The sequence below is a fragment of the Colossoma macropomum genome, unplaced genomic scaffold (assembly GCF_904425465.1).
Source record: "Colossoma macropomum unplaced genomic scaffold, Colossoma_macropomum, whole genome shotgun sequence".
Lineage (NCBI taxonomy): Eukaryota > Metazoa > Chordata > Actinopteri > Characiformes > Serrasalmidae > Colossoma > Colossoma macropomum.
Window position 1 is genome coordinate 24,106,299 of NW_023494806.1, and position 27,199 is coordinate 24,133,497.

The 27,199-nt window shown below is 39.2% G+C and overlaps 2 protein-coding genes across 7 annotated transcripts; both read left to right on the forward strand.

The window, feature by feature from the left end:
* The first annotated feature begins 2,419 nt into the window (after positions 1–2,419).
* Positions 2,420–12,180, forward strand: LOC118826977. 6 transcript variants are annotated; one of them, XM_036598122.1, is made up of 7 exons: positions 2,420–2,535; positions 4,602–4,719; positions 5,324–5,391; positions 6,207–6,284; positions 7,655–7,954; positions 8,062–8,352; positions 8,762–12,180. In XM_036598122.1, the coding sequence occupies exons 5-7, from the start codon at positions 7,825–7,827 to the stop codon at positions 9,088–9,090; spliced, it is 750 nt and encodes a 249-aa protein (XP_036454015.1). In that variant the 5' UTR covers positions 2,420–2,535; positions 4,602–4,719; positions 5,324–5,391; positions 6,207–6,284; positions 7,655–7,824; the 3' UTR covers positions 9,091–12,180. The 6 variants fall into 6 exon arrangements, with proteins under 6 accessions (XP_036454015.1, XP_036454014.1, XP_036454016.1 ...); XM_036598121.1 differs by lacking the exon at positions 6,207–6,284 and having other exon boundaries at positions 8,762–8,976; positions 9,195–12,180; XM_036598123.1 differs by having other exon boundaries at positions 4,602–4,714.
* Positions 12,181–13,211: 1,031 nt separating this feature from the next.
* On the forward strand, positions 13,212–25,735 carry LOC118826979. Its single transcript, XM_036598124.1, has 5 exons — positions 13,212–13,489; positions 20,578–20,642; positions 22,375–22,674; positions 22,782–23,072; positions 24,218–25,735. The coding sequence occupies exons 2-5, from the start codon at positions 20,585–20,587 to the stop codon at positions 24,532–24,534; spliced, it is 966 nt and encodes a 321-aa protein (XP_036454017.1). The 5' UTR covers positions 13,212–13,489; positions 20,578–20,584; the 3' UTR covers positions 24,535–25,735.
* Positions 25,736–27,199: the final 1,464 nt, after the last annotated feature.

The following is a 27,199-nucleotide window of genomic DNA, read 5'->3' on the forward strand; positions in this document are numbered from 1 at the left end:
TAAGTACCCAGGCAGGGGAGGCCACAGTGCAAGCAGGGTGACTTCATACTAAAGTGATGTCCATGACAGTAAAGGAGAGGAATGAGAGGAACAGAAGGACGTCTTAACTAACCGGACATCAGTTCGTGCTCACAGAGTTGGTCACTGTAGCTGTCCTGATTCAGCAGTGCTGAAACCTTGACATACGACAGTGTTCTCAGATTTTAAGTCATTCTATCCCCCAGTTACACAGCGAGTTTGGAGGCGCTGCCTCAGTTCCCGGCCAGGCGAGTCCATTACTTGTGTTTATATGCTGTTAGACATGCTTTCAGTGGTCAGGACGAATGAGACTCGGTTTCAGGCAGCTTTAACACAGGATGGGCAGGTGTTCAGCAAAGAAACACAGAGAGGAAGTTCTGTTAGGAGTGACTGAGAACAGCACTGGGTTTAAAATCAGTTAAATGTCGCCCTCTAGTGGCAGTACATTGATACTGCGGCGTTTAGGTGGGGCGAATAATGGAGTAACTCAGAGTAAAGCTCCGCGGTTGGTTGTTGAGAAGTTAGTTGTGGTTTCTGTGACGCAGATTCGGCGCTCCTGCTGGCTGGTTGTAAACAGAATTATGTTGCTGATATTTTTTTAAATCTATTTTGCATTAAATACATGAATTTGTAAAATAATCCAGAGCAGTTAAACTGGCTCTGAGTTTAATCCACAGCCTGTCCTGTAATCCTTTCTCCTTAAGATTTAATACGAACTGTCAAGTGGACGTGCATTAGTGTGAATACTGAAAGGACTTATTCTACCAGCGCTCTGTTCTTTTATCTCCACCCAATCTAAAGCTGATCTTCGCTCCTTTTCAGTCTGAGCTTCATGTTTGGGCCAGTAAACGTCAGAGATGCTGATATTGCCAGTTATTGTAATGTATTAAATCAGGCTAAAACCAGGTTTCCTCTACAGCGTTTTTCTGTGTTTGGAATTGTCCATTTCCTCATTGTGCTATATTGCAGTTTCGTCTGAGATCAGAAAAAACTATTCAGTTTAATCACATTAAATTTAGATTTAGATCAGCTTTAAATCCGATCTATAAACTCACCCTTATTTTAATCTTCACTCCCTCACAGTGGTGGACACAGCACACATTCCTAACTGCTCCATCAGTCTCTCTCCATCAGAGGGTGGTGCGGACAGCACAGTCCATCACCGGGGTTCAGCTCCCTAACCTACTGGATTTATACACCAGTCGCTGCCTGAGGAAATCCAGAAGGATTATGAAGGACCCCTCCCATCCTAGTCACTGTCTGTTCTCTCAGCTGCCGAGTGGTAGGAGGCTCAGAAGCTTAAAAGCCAGAACCAGTCGGCTCAAAGACAGCTTCTTCCCCCATGCAACCAGGCTATTGAACAGCCAGTAATCACTGCTCTGCCCAGCCCAACCCTTCCCATTACACGTACGTGCACCCACTGTACTCCCGCACTTTACTTGCATAGCTGGACTTTGAATACCTATCCAAAGACAATACTCTCCCCCTGCGCTTCCACTTAACTTCCTGTACCTTGCACTTTACTAAATACTCTGCCACCTACTGTACCATCTTCTACCTCCACACCTAGTGTGATTATTTGCACATCTACATAGCATTGTAATATCCATTACTATATATAGTATATAGTTGATTACACTCACTCTACATTCCCAGTGCAATATTATATGTCTCGGTGCAATATTATTATTTTTAAGTTATTGTGTAAGATTATATGTATATATTTTAGTTAAATTGGTTTTATCTATTCTTCTATCCTATCTATAGTTTTGTTTATCTATGTGTAAATACTGTTCTCTGCATAATTTGTGGAACTCGCACTCAAGTTTTTCACTCACCTGTGTCCCTGTACTCTTGTGATGTGACAATAAATCTGATTTGATTTGACACTTTAAACCACCGGCAATGAAATGAACACTGGAAATGAACTGAAGGAACATCACATATTTACAGAATGAAATATTTCATTCCTTTATAGTCATAATCTCCATGTTCACAGTGGTGGACACAGCACACATTCCTAACTGCTCCATCAGTCTCTCTCCATCAGTGAGTCAGTCTCTCTGAGTCTGTTCAAGGTGGAAACCATGCAGAATGGAGCACTTTTTAACCGTGTGCAGACTGCTGTGTGGTAGAACAGTAATCAGCGGTGTTTGTGGGCTACACTACACTGTTGTATTACTGTTTACAGTCACTGTAAGAAGAACATCTGAGGTGTTTATATTCTGGAAAACAGCGGTTCAAAATGAGAGTGATGTTTTTAGGTTCTTCAAATCGATATATGTAGAGTAAAAGAGGATGACCTCCGCTCTCCAGCAAAACACAGCAAATCCCGTGCCTCTCACATCATTCGCTGAAAGAGAAACTGCGAATGAGGAGCTAACTTCAGCCTCGTAGTCCCCCCTGTTTTTGGACCATTAGAAGAGGAAGTGCCCGTAGGGTTTATCGCTGTGGTGAACAAAGACTTTTTCCCGCCGTTGTGCTGGTTTTCCTCCTCAGTGGACCCACAGCCGCACAGTGAGTACAGTAACCGCCCTACGTTACGTTACTGAATGAGCTGTCTGACCCACAGCCGGAAAGTGAGTAATCGCCCTTATTCACGTTCCTCAATGAGCTGTCTGACCCACCCGTGGCTGCTTCAGACAGCTTTAGCTTTAGCTAGCTAGCTACGCTAGCCCAGCCCCTCTGCGCAGTAAACCTCCTGCTCTGGACAGTTTCTGAAACTTCTGTCTGTAAACAACACAAATGGTACAATAATGAGTCCTGAACTAGGAGAAGAGCCACATTTCAGCAGAGAGCAGCCGTAGATTACTGACTGCTGCCCAAATGCTCAAACTCAGCGTGTGGGGCCACCTTGAATAAAGGAGTGACCAGAGAGATGTAAATATGTGTTAGTCTGCATTTAGGTCACAGCACATGATATTCCTTATGTGTGACCACCATTTAAAGTATTAGGTATAACTCCTGCCTTTTGCACAGGCTTACAACCCAAACCATGTCAGAAAGTGTTGCATTTATTTTTAATCTCCCTGTTTTGTTATGCAAAATTCCCAGTATCTAAACACAGCTCAGGTAACTCCACTTAATAAGGGGTTGATCTTTATTATAGGCCGAGTCTGGAAATTCATCTCTGAAGTAATGTACTTTAATTTTTATAAATTAATTTTATAGATATATTTACATACAAAACTCCCAAAAATAATTTGCATGTAAACAAAATGCAGTTCATTCTGTGATTTGTTCCAGACCATGGCTCACCCACTGAGAGCATGCTTTCATACTGCATGCAACTTCATGTCATATTTCTCTTTTCAAATGCCATTTAACATTTTTTATGATTATAATAAGTTTTAAAACCTACTTTGTTCATTTGCATGTATAGTCTGTGTGTGTTTTTATGCATAGACCAACTGTCAGTGTGAACAGACAAGCGTCCCTGGCAGAAATCACATCCACACTCACTGCAGGAGGCCCCACATGCACATCCCACAGGTCAGTGCAGCTTCTTTAGCTTCCATGGGATACGGGAGCAGAAGACCCTCCTGAGTGACTCTTTTAACACCACGACACTGGAGCCTCACCTGGGCTTGTGAGGTTGCTAACTGGACCTTTGGCACATGTTGCCAGACCTCTTAGTCCAATGAGTCGCTTTACCAGTTGTTTTGGGCTGATGGTTGGGTTCATGTGTGGTGCAGATCCCATGAAGCCGTGGACCCCCGTTGTCAATAAGGCACTGTGCAGGCTGGTGGTGGTTCCGTACTGGTGTGGGGTGTGTTGGGTCCACTGGCTCGCCTGAACACGCCACTGACTGTTTCAGAGCTCGCTGACTATTTGCAGCCCTTCATGGACTTCTTGTACCCTCACAGTGATGAGATGTTCCAGCAGGGTAATGCACTGTGCCAAAGGCCCAAGTTGTCCAGACCTGGTTTGAGGAGCATTCTGGTGAATTATGCGGCATGCACGTTTGTCCCAGTCGAGCGTTTACGGGATGTGGTGCAGAGGAACATTCACACCAGAGATCCTGCACCACAGAGCTGTGGGCGGCTGTCCAGACGGCACGGCTCAACATCCCTCCAGACGTCTTCTGTCCACTTATGGAATCACTGGGCTAGAAGAGGTCCTGCACAATGCTAGTTCCTGTCCCATGACTTTTGGCATGTCAGTGATAGGTCATGTTATCCAAAATTGTTCAGAAACACATAAAACCAGCATGAACGCAAGGATTACATTAGTGCAGATAGTGGTGTTGGACGCTCTTATTTGTCATTAACCTGTATGTGTCAGTAACTGCTGTTCATTAAGCAGTGCTGCGTAACATTCGTTTCTAGAAGCTACAGCTTTATAACCTCTGACGCTTCTTTGCAAGTTGATGCTAGCTTGCTGGCTATGCTAACTATCCTACACACACATTTTGATTGCTAATACACTAGCATTAGGCTTTGCTGTAGCAGAATTCATATACTGTGCTAACTGTGTATAAAACATGGTGATAAATGGTGAGACTAGGATGGTTGGATGGTGTTGCTGTTCTTCACCTCTGTTCTGAACTGTCTTTATCTTTTTCTGTACTGTATCTAATTTAGCTAGAAATCCTCTGAGCTGAGCTGATGTTCAGATGGACCGACTTCTGATAGAGAGACGCGTCTGCAAGGTCCACGCTGGTCAGGAGATCCAGACCTGAACTCATCCCTGAAATGTAATGTAAGCGGAACCGTTATGCACCCTGTGTATCGTCTTTACAGTGTATATGTCTGTAGTTTATGAGCTACTTAGACTACAGGATCGTATTTGACAGCTTGTGTCTGAAGTGATCCGAGATGAATATTATGACTTATTTTGTTACCATTGATTTCTGAAGTGACTGGGCCAAGTCAAGTCACATCCTGCCAATGTCATTGGGCCAAACCAAGGTACACTATAAGGCCAGTATGTGGAACCCCCTTAATTATCGAGTTCATCCAGTTCTTAGTTTATCGAGATGTTAAACAGCCAATCATGTTGTTCGTTGGTAACTGTTAGCAGCACAAGACGTCTAAATGTCTTACAGATATTTGAATGGTTTGTAACTTTTCACTCGCTCTGCACAGTCATGTGTTTTACACATTTATTCACAGAATGTGGAATGTTTTAAGTGTGTTTTGAGTCTAAATACAGGGAAACATCACTATTATGGCTTGTTGTAATCAACTATATGATACAGATTAAAATGAGATCAAAATAAACACACTGTTTTAGGGCACTGGAAGCACTTTTTGTATTTTTATCTTCTTCTTTTCTTTCTGGTGTGTTGTGTGTGTGTCTGTAGGTCAGTCATGCCGTCCTGCAGTTCTGCTCTCTGTTTCCTGATCTTACTGACCACTACATTCACTTCTGGTAATCACTGCACCATCACTGCTTTGTTGCGGTCAGTTTTTTATTTTATTTTCTGTTAGTCATCGTTTTATCACATTCTTACAGAATGAAGCAAACCAAAAACAACCCCCTTTCCCTCCATATCCCACAGCTCCACCCATCTCCTCTGTCTGTATGTCACATTGCTGACAGTACATTAAATATGATACTTATGAATAAAACGAGATAAAACTTGTCTTAACTTAAACAATGTACTTCAAACTATTTGCTCCAATGTTTTTGCATCAAAATAATCCTGTCTCCATGTCTCGAGAGTAGATACTTGAGCTTCACTGATTCTAGCTGTGGCCAATTCTAACATTACTGCGTCATGTTAAATGATGTGGGGGAGCCTCCTTTGTGCAATGCCTTTTTAGCCTACGCTAAACCAGTGAGTCATGTCTTTATTCTCCTGTTAGGGCCAAATCTGAGTCATCATTAAGGAGTTATCTAGCTGGGTAGACCTTCTTGCATACGGTGAGGGAATGTGAGGTTCCTGCTTGTTGTTGTGGTCGATGATTGCAGTAAGGATTTAAAGTACTGTCACAAGTTATAGTGGACACATTTCTGAGATGTCCAGTATAACCTGTGACAGTACTGAAATGGATCAGTTGGTGTTTTGGGGTTTGGAATATATTTCCCACACAGTTCCATATCAACTGTATTGACAGATTGAATTGGGAGTTACTTATATAATCTTTTAATGAGGTGAGAATTCATGACTGATACAAGACCTCTGGTGGTGCATTAATGATCCAGCTGTAAACCAGATGTGCTTTGATGTTTGTTCCCCATAGAACTCCATACGCTTTAAGGTCTGACTGAGAAAAGCTGATTTTGGGATACTGAAGTGTTTTAATATCCTGTCTTACGAGGTTTGTAATGCTGTTCGTCATAGAAATTATGAATCGTGATAGAACCAAAGTTTATCCAACATATATTTCATAGACATCCCAGAAAACAATACATCTGAAGTCTGATCGACCCAGTTAATTTGCCCCCAAGGAGTCAGTCTGTATGGGTCAAACCTGACCTTTAACACCCAGAGCTGGAAAGCTTTACAAAATAACACACTCTACCATGTTTTCATGATATTATTACAGACCTTTTTACTTTTGATTTATAAACCAGATTTTTAAGAAATTATTTTCAATTTGAAAACATGTTAAACTTGAACTCCTAATATTCTCTGGAATTCTACTCCTGAGTTTAGTGTAATTTTATTTATTATGCATACTGTAAATTGACTGTGTACTTGTAAATATGAACATGCATAAACAAAGTAATAAAATGGAATTAATAGTGATAATACTTAGAAATGTCTGTGGTAAGAAGTGATTGACTTTCCTCTTGACAAACCATCTTAAATTCTCCAAGGTTACGAGGGTCCCCCTGTTTCAACATCCTGCATCCTTTTTGGAAACCAGCCTTGAGTTGTTTTGTATATTTGGGGTCACTGTCTTGTGGAAATGTCCATCTTCTCATCACATTCAGTTTCTTGAATGATGAGCTTAAATTCTCCTCTAATTCCTCCTGCTACGTCCCTCCATTCATGATTCCTGTGATGGAGTGTAATGCTTCAGTACCGTTAGCAGATAAGCAGCTTTATATGATGATGCTCCCACCTTCATACTTCACTGTGGGTGTTCCTGAGATCATACGCTCAACCCTTCTTCCTCCAAACACGAGCTGAATTATTAACAGAGTTCTATTTTTGTTTCTTCTGATCATAAAAAGTTTTAAAAGTTCCATAACTTTGTTTCTGATTTGTCTAAATGCTCATGTGAAAATTTCAGATGCGCATCTCTGTGATTCTTTATCAGCAGAGGTGTTGTGTGTGTGAGGTGTAGACTTTCTGTAAAGGTCTGAATTTTAAACCTGTTTCTGAATATTACTGAACCAGCCAGTTAGCCTTTTAGCCACCTGCTGACCTCATCTAGTTATGGAGAACATGAAGTGTAAATGAAGCTAAACAGAGCCTGTTTAGTTTATTCAGTTTAGATCCACAGAGACAATCAACAGTTCTGTAAATGTACCAGTTTAGCCATTTTGAAATGTAGTGCCTGGACCCCTGTTACCAACCAGTGATGCTCAACTGGTGATTCTTAATTTGGTTGAGTTTTATAAACATTAATTTCAGAAATTTTTAACTTTCAACAAGTCATTTAATTTCTGTTAACTTGAAGAATTAGGTATTTGATTTTATAATCAAACAGACTCTTTATGTTTCTTTTATATGTTTCAGTGTCTGTATCAGCTGATCTTCCAGTGAAGGTGAAGCTTCATGACTCTGCTACTCTGCCCTGCTATGAGAGATGCTCTGGTTTAGCAAGATGGACTGTGTTTCACAAACGCAGTGACACTCTGGCTGAGTGTGATCAGACTTCATGCAGATCAGTGAAGGAGGGATATCAGATGATCCGTGATCAGTACCTGAAGGGGAATCTCTCTCTCATCATCACTGAAGCTGATTTCAGTAAGAGAGGCTGGTACACGTGTGACTGCGCCAGCAAGGACGTCTGTGATGTTCATCTACAGATTGAGCGTAAGTGTCCATCTGTTTTCTTCACTGATAGAACAGATTTACATTGTTTGACATTACAGATCAGATCTGCACAGAATTAAGGATGTTTCTGATTGTTCTTCTCTCAGCCTTGAACACTACAGTTGAGATAATGGCCGGTGAATCTCTGATCCTGAGGCTGGATGTATCAGATGCAGTGGAGGTGATTTATAACAGCACAGGCACACCTGGACCATCCAGTGGTCAGATCTGTACAGTGGATGGACCCTCACTACAGTGTAAACCTGAATACACACAGAGATCATCACTTACATCTGGTCTTGAGTTGAGAAGAATGACTCCATCTGAGAGTGGAGTTTACATTATTATGGACAGCAGGAACAAAGAGGTCATTCACACCTACACAGTGACCGTCCAAGGTATGATTTTAGTGTTTTTCTTTCTCCAAAGTGCTTTTAGTGTTTTAACAGCATTCGCCATGTTTTACCAGGCACTGTTTCTGTACTGATGTGCTGGTGGTGAACTGAACTGAATTAAGCTGGCAGTTTACTTAAAACAATGATACAATTAAACTGAACTACCATCAGGCATGTGGAGATCTCAGAACTAAGGAGCTGTGATTAGGACCAATCACAGTCAGGGGGAGGTCTCAGAATAATGGCGGTGGTGATCAGGACCAATCACAGTCAGGGGGAGGTCTCCACAAATTTTCTCTTTGTAATTAAGCTTCATATTAGTTCTATCAGTCTGATCTTTCATGTAGAACCTGAAGACTTTCCTAAAGAGTGTTGATCACATTTATCTCCTCTGTTCTATCTGGTACTTTAGATGTACAGCAGAGCTCGATATGGAAGGACGGCTATCAGAAAGGAAACAGTGATGGGTATCAGAAGGGAAGTGAAGATGGATACCGTAACGGATTGGGAATCGGAGCAGTGGTTTTTGGGATCATGGCTCTGGCTCTTGGTGTAATTCTGGGAATGTTCGGTGGGCCACGGGTGCGTCCTCTGATGGGCAGATGTGTCCAGCGGTTCAGAAGAGAAGATTCCTCAGACAGAAGAAGAGATGATCCCTCAGGTGGGCTACAAGCTGAAGACGTGGAAAGTGGTGTTGCCCTGGCCAGAGCTGCCCAGCCAGAGCTCGAGTCACAAATCTGATGACTTCAGACTTGACTCCAGAAAACTGAGAAAGACTTGTGACTCGACTTTGACTTCAACACCAGTGACTCTGACTTGGACTCGGACTTCAGCCTTAAGACTCTGAAAGACTTGAGAAAGTAGAAGAAACGTGGAGAGTCTGACTGCAGACGGCTTTTCTATTAAATCAGTTCTGTTTAATATATATGTGAACTTTGTAGTTCTGCAATTGCAAATTGTAGCTGATCTTTTTCTCTGCACACTTTTTTAGCCCCCTTTCACATCATTGGTCAATGATCAGGACCCGCCCAGACCACCACAAAGCAGGTATTATTGGTTAATTCTCAGCACCGCAGAGACGCTGACATAGTAAATGTGGTACTAGTGTATCAGATACAGCAATGCTTTAATCACCTCACAAGCGGCACTAACACACCAACACCACATCAGTGTTACTGCAGTGCTGAGAATGTATATGAATAATACCTGCTCTGTGGTGGCCCTGTTAAAATGGAAAGGCGGCGCACTGTATACAGATAAACAGATGGACTCCAGTCTGTAAGTCAGGAGTGCTGTAAAAATAGCCAGTGAGCATATATGTAGAGTACGTTTGGGAGAGAGAACATCTGAATCCTACCTGTTAAAAAGCAATACAAGAAAGAGCAGGTTACTGTGAATAACTGTCTTTTACAATAGCATAACCTTTAAAGTTCTGTTTTCATACAACAGTTTTGCAAAGTAAAGAAAAAAACAAAGCAGGTAAGTCAAATACATGTTAAAATACATAATACTGACACTGTCTTGTGTTAAAAGAAGCACTAAAATATTTAGTGTAATATGTACTAATGTTACAAAGAGCAACACCATAAACATACTATAAATGAAAGTACCTGGAACAATTCCTGATCAGTTGAGAACCAGAAGCAGCAGTGGATGGAAGGATGGCTGTAAAAGATAAAACATTTGGTAAAGGTTTAAAAGACTAGCTTCAACAACTGAAACAGATACAGGCACATTTATGTTGGCTAACTGCATTTGTATAAGCATTCCAGCCTCTCGAATCTAGTAAACATGCTGCTTTTATAGCTTAGAGATATTTTTCTGGCTTATTCTGGAGTTGGTCATCAGCGAGACCAAGCTAACAGCTCCACACAGCACAGACCGTAGTTAGCTAACATAGGTGAGCTAGCTCGTTTCTGCGTTTCTGTCATTCAAACACCCGTCAGTCTCTCAACGTCTCCCGTTCAGATTTGAGCCCATCATGGTCAGCACCGGTCAGCCGGAGTGAACCGGTCGTCCAGCAGAGCCATTAACTTAGCCTAAGCTCACGCATACGTAGCTAAGCTAGCTAGGTTATTACAGTGTACAGACAGGTCTATTATACCACAAATTCAACACCGTCTTACTTTAAAACTGTAATTTAGTTAAAAAGGCGCCGCTCATATTTTGTGAGAGCAAACAGTCACTAAAAGAGGAGGCGAGCTAGCGAGCTATCGCTAGCTAGCTAACTCAATTGTTAGCACGTGATGTTTATTTTTGTTTTGACAGATGAAGAGTTCAACATTCACAAACTACAGAATTAGGTTTGAATGAATATCCGATTGAAAAGCTGCTGCTGCGTCAAATAAACCTATAATTTATTCACCAAATTCATTTTAAATCCTGTCGAAGTTTGCAGAAGCGGCAGTTATCGTCTCCGCGGTGAAGCGATGGTGACGACTCGGAGCTCAATACGGGTGGGATCTGCTCTCCTCAATACGGCTGTGATCTGCTCTCCTCAATACGGGTGGGATCTTCCCATATGTCTTTTGCCGACACATCAGAGAGACTCGCCAGGCCAGGCTTCTATGCTAATCAAAACTACAGTGCAGTCGCTAACTGCTAGCTTACATTTGACTTACAGCACAGGAAGTTTGACATGTTTGGTAGCTGCAGTAACTTAAAAGAATGGGCAACTGCCACAGCAACATACTTGTTTGCTAGCAATAATTAAAAAGGTCTTATCTTTGGCAAGTTGGAGGACTGACCCCCTGAAACGTGTAGTCACGGATGTCCATGAGGCACAGAATGCGTTGGGCGAAAGTGTGAGGTGATTAAAACCAATGACCTCCCAATGAGTAAAATCTATCGATTTTCTGCATCGTTGTTGTTCCTGATAAAACATGAGTAAATTCTACTCAGCTTATCATAGCTAATTTTATTCAACCGAACCTGCGTAAAATGTAATTAATAAAACATTCAAACTTATTGGATTCAGCTCAGTTTGATTTCTAACTGAACATAGTCTTTTTATTAAGTAGAGGTTACTATTAGTTATCTAGTAAATATTAATTAACCCCAGTCCCACTTTTTACAGTGTGTAGTGTTGAAACAATGCAGGTTGGGTCCATGGATTTGTGCTGTTTATAGGCCACATTCTGATTATCTACATGTCGAAGCTGAAATGTAGATTCATCAGACCAGGCCACACTTTTCCAGTCTGTCCAGTTTTAGTGAGCTTGTTCTCACTGTTGCCTCTTGGCAAAGAGGAGCAGAACCTCATGTGGTGTCTGCTGTTGTAGCCCATCCACCTCACGGTTGGACGTGTTATATGTTGAGAGATTCTTTACTGATCACCCCTGTTGTTCATAGTGGTTATTCAAGTTACTCTCGGCTAGAACAAGTCTGGCCATTCTCCACTGACCTCTCTCATCAACAAGCTGTTTCTGCCCACAAGACTCACTCAGAAGTCTCTTGTTCCCCATGCTGATATTTGATGTAAATTCATTTATTTATAAACTAGTCTTAATGTAAATGTTAATGTAAATCTAGTTCTGTGAACTAGTTCTAGAGTTCTGTGCCTTGTTTAAGCTCTGTTGTGAGACTAAAAGGACTCAGCGAAACTAACAAAGTGCCTCAGAGAAACTCTATCGTGACTGCACTGCCATAAAAAAACACAAAAAAATGATATAGTATATAGTGCCACAGTATTTTCTGAGCATTTATATACACAAAAAGCAAATAAAAATCTTCAGTTGATATGTTTTATCAGCAAGTGTGCTTGTCTTCATTGCATTGGAACCCTGAATGTGTTTCAGTCTGATTATTTTGAAATGACTGACTGTATAAAGTTGAATAAAACTATGTAATAAAACTCTAAAATCTGATTTTCTTGTTTCACTGTTTAGAGCTGGAGATTCATTGAAGAAAACACTGACAAAGTCATTCAAGTTTTCCTACTCACTGTAATTAACAGGTCAGTGGGGGATGTTTCAGTATTTCAAGTAACCATTTAAAACACACGAGAAGACCCTGAAATTAGAGGAGGAATCAGTAAATATAGACCTCATCATTCAGGCCTTTACTTTAATATGCTACCTTGGCCTTATTCTGTGTATGTGTTCTATACTAGCTGTAAACAGCTACTTCATCATGTGTTTGTAACTATGTTATATTTCCTTCATTCGTCTGTGTGGAGGAGGTCTTCATGAACAAAAGAACAAACAAAAAGTTAAAGAAAACAAAAATCTGCTGTTTATTTGTGGTAAATTATAATCGTGTGCTCTGCAAATCCATAATTCTATTTTGAGGCACTTAGATTTTTATTACTGAGCACTGCACACTGTCAATACCTTAAGGTCACTTAGTTATACCGGCTTTTCTGTCATTTATAGCGTTATACTGCCACCTTTTGGACATTCACAAACACAGCATTCCAGAAGAAAGAGTCTCTGTCAGTCCTGACTCAAACAGCTAACTCTGTTTTTACTGTTCAGTGATTGTTCATTTAAATCTCTCAGTATTCATATACATATACATTCTGCTGGTCCTGCACAGGACACAGATGAGGCACTGCTATGCATATGTTCACCATGGACACCACTGACTGTAATTGCTGGTGCTGAGCAATATTGATCAAATATAATATAATGACATTCTCCAGACATATCACGTTATACAACAGTTAGTTCGGCCACGCAAGCCGACTCAGACAGCTGTAGGAGACGCTCAAGCCATTTGAATGTTTTTACTTCTTACTTTGCCACAAACAGAAAATGGACGCTTTTACATTTGACCGACAGCCGATTTGGTCAGACTCTGAAGATGAGACAACACTAAATTCCCAAACTTTCATCACCACTGAGCAGCTTTTCAGTCGGCAGCTGAGACAGAAGAACAGCTCCCTGACTCCCTGACTACTGTTCTTATTCTCAGAAGAAGGAGGAGGAATCAAGCAAAGGAAGAAAGGGAGGAATGGAGAGAATGAGTGATACTAGTGATAGACGATTTACAACAGCTGAGAAGCTCAGGGGTGTAAAGTCAAAGTGTTACAGTGATGAAAGGGTGAAACGGCCACTGTTCAACGACGGAGAAGTTTGATTGTATTTTATATTTTATATTTTATATCTTTAGAAGACGCACCATCTCAGCCTAAAGCACAGTGAGTACTCAAACAGCCAGATTACGTTTGTTTACATGTGTGTTTCAGTTTATGGTCTCTCTCTCTCTCTCTGTCTCTCTCTCTCTGTTTCTCTCTCTCTGTTTCTCTCTCTGTCTCTCTCTCTCTGTTTCTCTCTCTCTGTCTCTCTCTCTCTGTTTCTCTGTCTCTCTCTTGTCTCTCTCTCTCTGTCTCTCTCTCTTAGACAGATGTTGGTTATCTTTATCTGTGTGCTGTCGGGTTAAAACATCTCTTACCTTGTTTCAGGGTTTAGTTTCATATCTGGGAGTTTCCACAGTTTGTGATAAATATAATATAAGCTGATTCAGATCTGGGGACGGTCACAGCACTGCGTTTCTCTCAGTTACTCAGAGACTATGTGGACCAGTTTAACCACATTTATATATATTAAACTTACATCTGTCTGCTGATTAGGCATACCCATTTACAGATGATGACACACACATCATTCACAATATTTATCTGGATAAAAGAAGTCAGATGTTGCAACTGACCCCAATCCTGAGGACATTTTCAACATAGATCATGGACTGTTGTGAAAAAAACATTAAATATAATAATAAAATATAAAGTGAAAATAAGCATAGCGTTCTGAAAATATGGCTTGTTCTACAATAATACCACAGTACTGTTTATTTGTACAGTAATGTTATAGCATTATTTATTGATGTAGTAAGATTTTTAACTGCCCTGACTATCTTGCTCTCAACCCTGATGATTTTGGAGGCTCATTTTGGCATGATTTTGGTGGCCACACACACACACACACACACACACACACACACACACACTAACTCAGCATGTGGAGTATGAGTATCATCACTCTAGCATGTTTCAGATGGGAGGAATAAGACTTGTTGCAACTCCTCTCGTTTTGCAACTGTTCCCAGAGTGTGTAATCACAGTTTCCAGAGTGAAGGTTATGAGAACAATGTGGTGCTCTAGTAGAACTTGTAGGGCAGCGGTTTCCAAACTGGGATAGGTCAAATTAGGAGGCCATTATGATTCAGTTTTAAAAAGCTGTGGCCACAAATTAATATACTGAGGCCACAAAACTGTGTGTTGTATATATATGTTAATTCATGGTTTCAAGGTCAAATTGACGTTTGATTTTCACACGTCATTTTATTCTCTCACACCAGGGGAGCACAAAGTTTTGTATACAACTGTATTTCAGATGTTTTAAAAAAGAAGGCCGTAGAAATCCTCTGGGTGATTCCTGTTTACTTTAGTTTGAAAATCTGTAAATCAGTAAATCATTCAGTCAGTCTCACGTTACTCTTTAATGATTATTATTTTAAGTGCAGTGAAGGTGGAATAAATTTCTTTTTTTATCTAACAATTTCTTTTTATCTAACAACAAGTATTAGCGATGATTTCATTGCAAAATGTGGAATATACTGTGAAAGTGTGGCCTTGATCACTAGTGGGAACAGCCACTATATGCTAAAGGGGTCCCAGCTTCTACCCTGGAACGATAAAATAGCCATTTATGTGTAAGACAGTTAACAACTCTTGACTGCAAAAAAAAAAGTTGGAAGTGGCCATTTAAAAACGCAGTTTAAACTATGGCTTAAAAAAAGAAGTGAACTCACTCCAAATTGTGACTCACCAACTTGGGATAAGAAGCCAACCTACTTAGACAGGACGCTGTTAATTCAAAACAAGCTTTAAGCACAACCGGCTGGGGCAGCTATAGTCTCACTAATCAGTCTAAAAACTAAAGAACAAGCAAACAAGGGGGAACCACTAAAAGGAGACACTAATGAGAAAAGCTAAGGAGGTAAAAACAGAGACCATCATCACCACCAGCAGCACTGCTCAATCTGTTGATGCCGCACACACAGCTCCTACGTCATATCGTTATTTAAATAGCACCTTTCTTACAAGAGCACACGTCAAAGTGCTTTACAGGGTGTTAAAATAGAGTAACATTCAGAATAAATACGAAAATTAATTTGAATATGAATGTGCATTGTGTATGTGCACAGCAGCGTCCATGCATATATGAAATATAGATACATATGTTTATGAAATGATAGATTTATACAACCATATTAACTCATAAGCAGTAGTAAAAATAAACATCACAATAAAAGAAGCAAATAAAACAACAGAAGAACAACTAGTGCAGATATTAAATGATCTTTCAAATGTCTTTTATAGGATTTTAAAGAAGAACAATTTTTGCCAAATGCGAAAGCCTATTCCATATTTAGTGCCCCTAAATCTAATAAAATTGACCTCTACAAGTGAGAAATTTAGGAGGATGAAGACCTGAAGACTGACGAGTTGAATAAGGATGAACATCTGAATTTACTGTGAAATAATTTTTAAACTGCTCTAGAATGTTCTCTTCACTTGAATATATCTTATAAATAAAACACCTATTTGAAAAATATTGATATCATACATTGTAAGAATTTGAAGTTTCTATAATAAAGGAGCAGATGACGTATAGAAATCTGATTGGGTTGCAATCCTAACAAAACATTTCTGAAGGACCCAAATTTTATGATGAGTGGTGGAGAAAGTACTTGCCCACACTATATTACAATATGAAAGATAAATATAAGATATATTACTATAATAAAGAGTAAGAAGACAATTTATGTTAACCAGATGACCAACCTTCCTTATATTATTATACCAATAGATTCATTTATTTTCCCATCAAAAATTTTGTAGTTGACATTTGAGGCATCTCAACAGATTCAATTCTAATTTTATATAAATTCTTAGAGTATAATTTTTTACCACTAAAAATGATGAAATTAGACTTTTTTATATTTAAAGAAAGTTTATTTAATCTAAACCATGTAGTATAAGCATTTAAACCAACATTAACATTCTTAATCAATGTGTTGAAATTTAAATGTGAAGTGACAAGGGTTGTGTCATCTGCAAACATGATTGGAGAAAGAATATTTGAAACATTAGACAAATCATTAATATAAATAAGAAATAATAATGGTCCAAAAATGGATCCCTGAGGAACCCCACACAATAATCTAGTTTTGCTGGAATAGCAGCCCTTAATACAAATAAACTGCTTTTCTGTTTGAAATATAATGTTTTAACCAGTTGTATGTAATATCCTGAAAATCATATTTATATAACTTTTGCAACAATATCTGATGGTTAACTGTATCAAAAGCTTTTGAAAAGTCTATAAAATTACTACAAACAAATTCATTTTCTTCAAGTGCAGAGGTAACTTTGTCAATCAGGTGAAGCAGAACCATATAAGTAGAATGATTTTTCCAAAAACCACACTGATGTTTATAAAGAATTGAATTAGAATCTAAATGAAAAAGAATCCTTTTATATATTATTTTTTCTATTATCTTGGAAAAACACGGCAAATTTTATATAGGTCTATAATTATTGAAACAACATGGATCACCTGCTTTAAACATAGGAATAATCTTGGCAACTTTTAAGTCCTCTGAGATGGATCATTAAGAGAATTTTCACCGTCTAACGTTACTGAAGGCACCTCTATAGAAGTCTTTTCTCTTTGTAACAACTGATTTATTATTTTCCATGTCGTTTTGGTGTCCTTTGAGTACCTCATAAATTTTTCACTGAAATATTTCTTGTTTGCAGCTCTAATCGAATGGATATACTTATTCCTATAGGATTTATAGACACTATGTGTAAGAGGAGTAGGATTGGAAAACATTCATTGAAGCTAAGACTAATAACTTTCATAAACTTTTGGTATGCAAAATCAGCATTATTTTCCTCATATATTTCATTCCATGAAGTATTAGCAAGCATGTCTTTACATTTAGAAATATTTGACTTACTCATAATTCATTTGTGTATTATTTTCTTAGTATTTTTAGTTTTATTAATGTCAATCAAAGAGTACTGAAAAATGAGAAAATGATCTGATAAATCAGAAATCAGTACTCCAGATTTCACCACTTCATTCAAAGAATTAGCTAAAATGTTATCAGTCAAAGTTGCTGAGTTTTCTTTAACTCGTGTAGATTTATAGATGAGAGAAAAAAAATAACTAGAATAAAGAATATTATGAAAATTCCCAGTAGGGGTATCTACTTTATTTTTTAAAAGATTTATATTAAAATCACCTAAAATATAACAAAGTTTATCCTCTATATTTATCAAATCAAGTGATCTGGACAGACTTTTGTTAAAATCTTTGACGACAGAGTCAGGTGGTCGATAAATAACACAAAAAATAACATTCTCAAAAACACAGATTCTATCTCAGCCCTATCTGATTTCAAAATGAGATCATCCCTAATTTTAAATTCATAATCCTCATGAATAAATAGAGATACTCCACCTCCAGATCTATTTTCTCTTACATAATGAGCCGAGTTATAGTTAGGAAGTTTAAAGATATCCTTAGAATCCTCTGTAGGCCATGTTTCTGATAAAGCAACAACAGAAAAACAATGTTTAAGCGTAGATAAATAATGAATAAACTTACCATAGTTACTGGAAAGACTTCTTATATTCAAATGAAGAGTAGAGAGTATGTTAGAAGGCATAGAAACACACAGATCATTAAACTGCCTTTCATTATAAAAGGCATAAACATTGGAGACATTAAATGAGGAAAAAAAATGTAAGTCTGGGTCGACTTTAAAATTATAAGAGTTACTGGTAGAGAGATCAAATGGCTTGGAAATCTGACCCTCAAAATCACATTTGTTATTGTCCATAATGCAAACAAAAAACAATCTGATATAAATATGTAAACCAAACAAGCACTGTGTAAATGTCCAATAATGAAAATGAATGAGCTAAATTCTGAGCACTGACCTTTCTTTTGTTGTGATGGATTTTGAATTGGTGAATGAACAATGAGTTTGTCATATCTCAGATATGCAATATCACCGCTCTTTCTCGCTGCCTTCATTGCTGGGAGCAGTTCTTTCCTTCTCTGTCGGACAGAAGTCCTCATTATTAACAATGTCTGAGCCCTTCAAGATTTTAGCTTTATTCAGAACAGCAAGTTTGTCCTTCAACCGCAGGAATCTGACCACAATCGGCCGAGGCCTTCCTGAAGATGATGTTGGTTTCCCAGTCCTATGAGCTGAATCCAGTTCCATTTTCAAATGATCCAGTTGTAGTTTTTCTCTGAACAACTTTCTCACTTTTTCTTCAGATTCAGATACCTTTTCTTTGATAGACTCTGATGCCATGAACAACAATATTGTGTTGTCCAGACTGGCCCTCCAAATAGTCTGTCTTGTCTGAGATTGAAATCAAACTTTTACAGACGGTCTCCAAATCTGCCCTGGTTTCATTACTATTCTTGGACCAAGTTTTACATGCAAGTTTGAAATCATCAAGTTCCTTTTGAGTCATTTCTAAACTCACCTTAAGATCATAGACTTGCTTTGACAGATCATCAGTCCTCCTGTTTGAAGAATCAACTATGATCTGTACACAAGTTTTAAAGCTCTTTTCTTGCTGTTCAAGCAAAGTTCTGTAAAAATCTTTTTGCTGGTCCAACAATTCACGCATTTGAGTCATGGTGACACATTCCTCAGTAGTGTTATTAGAAGCTTTGGGTGGCATGTTTTGATCATCCAATGTCAAGGCCCACTAGGCCCAAAGTTCAGCAAAGTAGAGCCAGAAGCCTCCACAAAATACTTAAAGTGTCCACAATTCTGAAAGAAAGCGTTAATTTGACTCTTCTCAATTCAACCAACAGCAAAAAGTCAAAGATTTAAGTAGGATTCCTCAGATTGTTATTAGATATGAGAAAAGCCTACAGCCTCCATGAGCCACCAAGGCCCAAAGTTCAACTTTTGTCAACAAAGACATTGAATGTTGGATGACTTTATTCAATAAATGGATAAAAATCAGTAATTCACTGCTGTTGGAAAAAAAAACTTCTATCTCCATTTTTGTCGTTTTCAGTTTTAACATTGTTGTTGTCTTTTATATGTATGTAAATTTAATGAATATTGGACAAAAGGAAACGGCTCAAAATGACTGGGTAAAAAGTCTGGTTCATTGATTGCATTAAAAGTAAAGGAGGTTTTCCTTCTCCTGTAAAGTTCTCTTTGGAGATATTAGATTTCTTCCAACAGCAGTGAATCTTTTGTTTTTTGTTTAATTGGGTTCTCTGTCTATTGTTATGAGTTAAATATATATATCTGATCATATATTAGGAGAAATTCACAAAATGATAAAGGGTTCACAAACTTTCAAGCACACTGTACAGTAATGCTTTATACGGGTTTAAGTGCCCTTTAATGATTTTTTCACTGATTTTATATTCTTTCCCTCCTGATATAATGCTCTCCTAGGTGGCAGATCGGACAACTTCCTGGAAAAACTCTGAGGTATGTATCCGGATACAGCAGGTCAAAAACAGTGATGTGGTCAATCTGATGAGAGTAAAAACTCAAGCAGCACCTGTAAAACAGAAATTACCCCAGAATCCCATGTGCATTTAGTCCAGTCTGAGTAAAGCTGAGCCTTTCAACTAAGTCTAACAAGTTCAAATTTCTGCCCTTCTAGAGTTTTAGACACCTGAGAAAATATTTTTATAATATTTTTATATCTGGGCACTAAGGTTTATTTTCCCAGAAAACATGACTATTAGAATAAATACAAATAACATAATGGAATAAATATGTGATGTCCTATAGTACGTACACAATCAAATCTACTTCAGACCCACTATCTTTATTCACAACTAGAACATTAGAACATTCATATCAGCATGCTGAAAGTGAGATTTTACAATATCTCATGAAAAATATTAACTCATTCAGAACTTCATGGCAGCAACACATCTCAAAAAAGCTGGGACAGGGCACGTCTACCGTTGTGTACCATCTGCTCTTCTTTTAACTGGATGTGTCAGAGAGGCCTGGAGGGGTTTAACCAGCATGAAAGAGACTAAATACCCACTACAGTGTCATCCAGCAGAAATCCAGAGGACTTAACTATCTACTGTAGCAGATTTGATCAAATCAGCCAAAACGATGCACCTACATCATTAATGTGCCTGTGGAAGAATTCTCCTGAAGGCCAGTCTGGACCTGGTACTGATACTGTGTGTGTGTCTGTAGGTCAGTCATGCAGTCCTGCAGTTCTGCTCTCTGTATCCTGATCCTGATCTCTACATCCACTACTGGTTAGTACTGCACTATCACTCCTTTAAGACATTCTTAAAGATTTTACTCCTGTATTTTTTTTTACTTTTGGTTGTGAACCAGACTTGTTGGATTCATGTTGGTCCTTTTTAAGCAATTTCATTCTGACAAAACTATAATAAGACACATGAAATGAAACACGGCTGTTTTAAGGAGTCTTTCAACTTATATATGATCTACTAGGTACAAACCGTTTATAAACAGTGTACTAACTGATTAGAAACCTTTTCTAGAGATGCACACTAGGGCCCCAATTTACTGAAGAATTTATTTATTAACATGGTCTAATAATATGCATTAAAATGTTTTTTTATATAACATGGTATTTTTTCATAGCACTTTTCATTTAAGTTGAAAATCTGAAGTGCTTTGCACAAGAAGTAAAACAAACACTGTGGTCTAAATGAAAATATGAGTGCAGCTCCAAACAGGAGAAAATGAGCCACAGTATGTTTAGGCACATGCTAGACTAAACAAATATGATCTTCATCTGGAATTAAAACATCTATTACGCATGAATTCCTCATATGTTCTGGAATTTAGTGTCAAACTAGCTGTTAATACAGTGAAGAGAAAGAAATACTTCAAATGTACACAATATTTTTGTATTTGTTCTAAGAAACATGAAAAAAAACAGTATAAACAACAACATGTTTAAAGAAATCAAGCTGATGCAAAAAAGTGTTCCAGCACCACAAATTAATGGCTTTAGTACTTTGTTCCAGATCACTGGTTGGTAATTACAGCTTCAGAAAGTCAAGAGTGAGAAATAATTTTCTTTTTGCATCATTGTGGTTTGATTTTGGCCCCTTCAGCAAACTGTGCTACATTCTCCAAGGTTACTGAGGTTCTTCTGTTGGACCTGTAATTTTATCATCCTCCATCCTTTTTAGAAACAAGTGATGAGTTTTTCTGGCTGTATGTGTTTTAAATGTCCATCTTCCCCCCAGATACAGTTTCTTGACTGATTAAATTAAATTCTTCTCTATTATCTCCTGCTACATCACTCCATTTATCGCTCCATTCATCGCTCCATTTGTATTCCTTCGATGGTCTGTAATGCTCCAGTACCATTTGCAGACAAGCAGCTCCATATTATGATGCTCATATTTTTGTACTTCACGCTCCACTTTTCTTTCTCCAGAAATGACTGGTTGAATTATTTCTTAAGAGTTCAGTTTTTGTTTCTTCTGATCATAAAAAGTATTTAAAGTTCCTAAACATTGTTCCTGATTTGTCTAAAAAGCTCATATGAAAATTTTAGAGGCGCATCTCTGTGGTTCTCTTCCAGCAGAGGTGTTGTGTGTGTGGGGTGTAGACTTTCTGTAAAGGTCTGAATTTTAAACCTGTTTCTGAATATTACTGAACCAGCCAGTTAGCCTTTTAGCCACCTGCTGACCTCATCTAGTTACAGAGAACAGGAAGTGTAAATGAAGCTAAACAGAGCCTGTTTAGTTTATTCAGTTTAGATCCACAGAGACAATCAACAGTTCTGTAAATGTACCAGTTTAGCCATTTTGAAATGTAGTGCCTGGACCCCTGTTACCAACCAGTGATGCTCAACTGGTGATTCTTAATTTGGTTGAGTTTTATAAACATTAATTTCAGAAATTTTTAACTTTCAACAAGTCATTTAATTTCTGTTAACTTGAAGAATTAGGTATTTGATTTTATAATCAAACAGACTCTTTATGTTTCTTTTATATGTTTCAGTGTCTGTATCAGCTGATCTTCCAGTGAAGGTGAAGCTTCATGACTCTGCTACTCTGCCCTGCTATGAGAGATGCTCTGGTTTAGCAAGATGGACTGTGTTTCACAAACGCAGTGACACTCTGGCTGAGTGTGATCAGACTTCATGCAGATCAGTGAAGGAGGGATATCAGATGATCCGTGATCAGTACCTGAAGGGGAATCTCTCTCTCATCATCACTGATGCTAATTTCAGTAAGAGAGGCTGGTACACGAGTGACTGCGCCAGCAAGGACATCTGTGATGTTCATCTACAGATTGAGCGTAAGTGTCCATCTGTTTTCTTCACTGATAGAACAGATTTACATTGTTTTACATTACAGATCAGATCTGCACAGAATTAAGGATGTTTCTGATTGTTCTTCTCTCAGCCTTGAACACTACAGTTGAGATAATGGCCGGTGAATCTCTGATCCTGAGGCTGGATGTATCAGATGCAGTGGAGGTGATTTATAACAGCACAGGCACACCTGGACCATCCAGTGGTCAGATCTGTACAGTGGATGGACCCTCACTACAGTGTAAACCTGAATACACACAGAGATCATCACTTACATCTGGTCTTGAGTTGAGAAGAATGACTCCATCTGAGAGTGGAGTTTACATTATTATGGACAGCAGGAACAAAGAGGTCATTCACACCTACACAGTGACCGTCCAAGGTATGATTTTAGTGTTTTTCTTTCTCCAAAGTGCTTTTAGTGTTTTAACAGCATTCGCCATGTTTTACCAGGCACTGTTTCTGTACTGATGTGCTGGTGGTGAACTGAACTGAATTAAGCTGGCAGTTTACTTAAAACAATGATACAATTAAACTGAACTACCGTCAGGCATGTGGAGATCTCAGAACTAAGGAGCTGTGATCAGGACCAATCACAGTCAGGGGGAGGTCTCAGAATAATGGAGGTGGTGATTAGGAGCAATCACAGTCTGGGGGAGGTCTCAGAATAATGGAGGTGGTGATTGGGACCAATCACAGTCTGGGGGAGGTCTCAGAACAGACAAGGTGGTGATCAGGACCAATCACAGTCAGGGGGAGGTCTCAGAATAATGGCGTTGGTGATTAGGACCAATCACAGTCAGGGGGAGGTCTCAGAATAGTGGAGGTGGTGATTGGGACCAATCACAGTCTGGGGGAGGTCTCAGAACAGACAAGGTGGTGATCAGGACCAATCACAGTCAGGGGGAGGTCTCAGAATAGACAAGGTGGTGATTAGGACCAATCACAGTCAGGGGGAGGTCTCAGAATAATGGCGTTGGTGATTAGGACCAATCACAGTCAGGGGGAGGTCTCAGAATAGTGGAGGTGGTGATTGGGACCAATCACAGTCTGGGGGAGGTCTCAGAACAGACAAGGTGGTGATCAGGACCAATCACAGTCAGGGGGAGGTCTCAGAATAATGGCGTTGGTGATTAGGACCAATCACAGTCAGGGGGAGGTCTCAGAATAGTGGAGGTGGTGATTAGGACCAATCACAGTCAGGGGGAGGTCTCAGAATAATGGAGGTGGTGATTAAGACCAATCACAGTCAGGGGGAGGTCTCAGAATAGTGGAGGTGGTGATTAGGACCAATCACAGTCAGGGGGAGGTCTCAGAATAATGGAGGTGGTGATTAGGACCAATCACAGTTAGGGGGAGGTCTCAGAATAATGGAGGTGGTGATTAGGACCAATCACAGTCACAAATCTTCTCTGTGTAAATAAGCTTCATATTAGTTCTATCAGTCTGATCTTTCATGTAGAACCTGAAGACTTTCCTAAAGAGTGTTGATCACATTTATCTCCTCTGTTCTATCTGGTACTTTAGATGTACAGCAGAGCTCGATATGGAAGGACGGCTATCAGAAAGGAAACAGTGATGGGTATCAGAAGGGAAGTGAAGATGGATATCGTAACGGATTGGGAATCGGAGCAGTGGTTTTTGGGATCATAGCTCTGGCTCTTGGTGTGATTCTGGGAATGTTTGCTGGGCCGCGGGTGCGTCCTCTGATGGGCACATGTGTCCAGAAGTTCCGAAGAGAAGATTCCTCAGGCAGAAGAAGAGGCGATCCCTCAGGTGGGCTACAAGCTGAAGACGGGGAAAGTGGTGTTGCCCTGGCCAGAGCTGCCCAGCCAGAGCTCTGAAGAGTAAACAGACTATAAGTTTTCTTTTTTTCAGCTGTCTGTAGAACGTCTCTTCAGTCGGTTTTATTTTGAGATTAGACAAACACGTTACAGGATTTCATCAGTAGTGTGTTCAGTACCGTTCAGTGATTAATGGTAAGAATCAGGATGGAGTGGCTCAGATTCTTCTAACACTGAAATACTTTGTGTTTTTTAATTCCACACTTCAAATTTCTGCCCATGTTTAGCTTCAAATATGTAGAAAATCTTTGATCTTGCCATGGAACAGATTCAGGAGAACGGGGTTTGTAGAAATAATGATGGTTTATTAAAAAGAGAGCGCTCAGTATATCTGCCTTAGTCCCACCCCAATCTGAACAGCAGCTCAGACACTCAGCTTTCATGCTATTAAACTGACCCCCCACCCCCCAGTAGAGTCATACAGAACAGAGGGGGACACTGGAATCCTGTCATAATTACCTTACTGTGTTCTGCCCAGGACTTCCTCCTTAGGGGGTGTTGTAAGGCCATTTGGTGAAACTGTTCAAACCACGAGAACAGAAATGGAGGTGACTTCTTAACCCATTAATACTGTTTAACGATGAATAACAGAAAGGAAAATAAACAGAAAACTAGAAAATAAATCAAAATAAAACAATTCCCAACAAATATCACAACTTTTCACCCGCAGGTGAAGAGGAGGCGAATGAGAAACTGCTGTAGTGTCTTGTCTGTGCTGCTGGTGGTGCGATGTCTTTGACTATACACAGCTATTTTAACCATTAATTGATATCAGAAATTTGATTTTGATGTGAAATTGTTATTAAAACCACTTAAAACAGAACATACTTTGTTAATTTTGATTTTTGGAAATTGACCTTAATTCAATTTCTTACACACTCCTCACTGTTATGACCTCCTATGTCTAGGGGAACACTTAAGGTCGTACGTAAAAAAAAGACAAGCCAATGCCACCCAACTGCCAGACCAAGACACCACCAACTACAAATAATTGATCACTTATCAGCATTTATTTCTTTTAACTTAGACAAGTTAAATGCACCATCTTACAGAAGTTGGTAAGTCTAGTTTTAAACTGATCAAATGCAAATGAGCTTACACAAAAGATAAACTTCAGGGGGTGAGATAAACAAACTAGAAACAAAAGATAACTAAACTAATCCCTGTCCCAAACCAGGAGAAAACAATATACAAAAAAAAACCACCATAGGGCACTCACCCCCTTACTTAGAAAAGGAAAGCTTTACAGGTATTTAGGCAAACTCAGACAACAATAACACAAGTTCACAAAAAGTTGAGGTGCTTGGTCTGGTCAGGTGGAGGCTGATGGCACAGGTGCGACCATTGGAACAGCCCTCTCCTCCTCCTGCAGTGCCGCAACGGCCCTTAAGTAACTGGAGCGCCCCCTGCTGTATCCAATCAGAACCTCCAGAAACCAATCCTAGAGGGAAAGTGAAAAAAAAACCCAAAAAACACCATACACCCCCAGGATCGTAACATCACATTGAGATACAGTAATTTTATGATAGGAACTACAGTTTTACATAAAACATAATTCTTTCTTCAAAAAACTTTTTATTCATTTTCATTTGTTTATATTGAATGTCTGACAAGAAGACTCTGCTCCACATACACTGACCGGTACAACACATTCTAAACTATTCTTATTTATTTAAATACACTAAATAAATTAAATGGCTGTGGAAAACTGTAAAATTATTTTTCACCTAAAAGATTTAATTTCTCTGCTACTGATCCTCATTTTAGGTTGAACTTTTCATGATGTAGTAATTTTCTGCAGTGTGAGATTTTGAGTTGTTGTTTTTTGTTCTTGTGTTCACAGATCAGCTGTGTATTCTGTGCAGCTCTTTAACAGAGGCCTTTTTCTGAACTGTAGCTGCTGTAATGCTAAAGGTACTTTCAGACCAGAGCATGTTAACCTGTCTCTGAATGTAGCTCTGCTTTCAGAACACAAACCCTTTAAATACATAAACACTGGTTATTAACTAAACACTACTGTAATCAGCTGAAAGCACTGTTATTAAAGATGCTGATGAATTCAACAAAGAGAAAAGAGTATAATGTGTATGTAGGTGAAACGCAGGGATGGGGGAGGAGCTAAGTAGTGCTCTACTTTTTGTATTTAGCTACAGATTTCAGTAGCTAGTAGCTGTAGCTGCTACAGTTTTATGAAATGTAGCTAAAAGCTGAAGCGCCTACAAATTTTTGTGTTGCTATAGTGATAATTTTCACTACAGTTTCGCTACAGGCTTCAGACAATCCGTGGAAAATGAACCACAGAACGTGGTCAGTAACTGGGCTGGTGGCGACTGTGCAATCCTGACTGAGCTGCGGACAGCTGGAGCGAGTGGGCACACGCTGACCCCACGCACTTGTCACCCCTAACTAGGCTTAGCTCAGGGGTCGCAACCGCAATATTAAGAAGAGCCGTTTTGTCCTGTCAGCAAAAATCACACCACCTTGGGAGCCACAATGTTTACTGTCTGTTTACCATCTTGGCTGTCAGTGTATCTCAGTGTGTGCTGATGAATCAGTACAGGCTAGAAACATAAACACAAACTCAGACTCACTCTGCTCTGCTGGAACCTTCAGCTCAGCTGTAGCCGCTTTTCTCGCATCTCAGGAAACTTCTCCACGAGTTTCT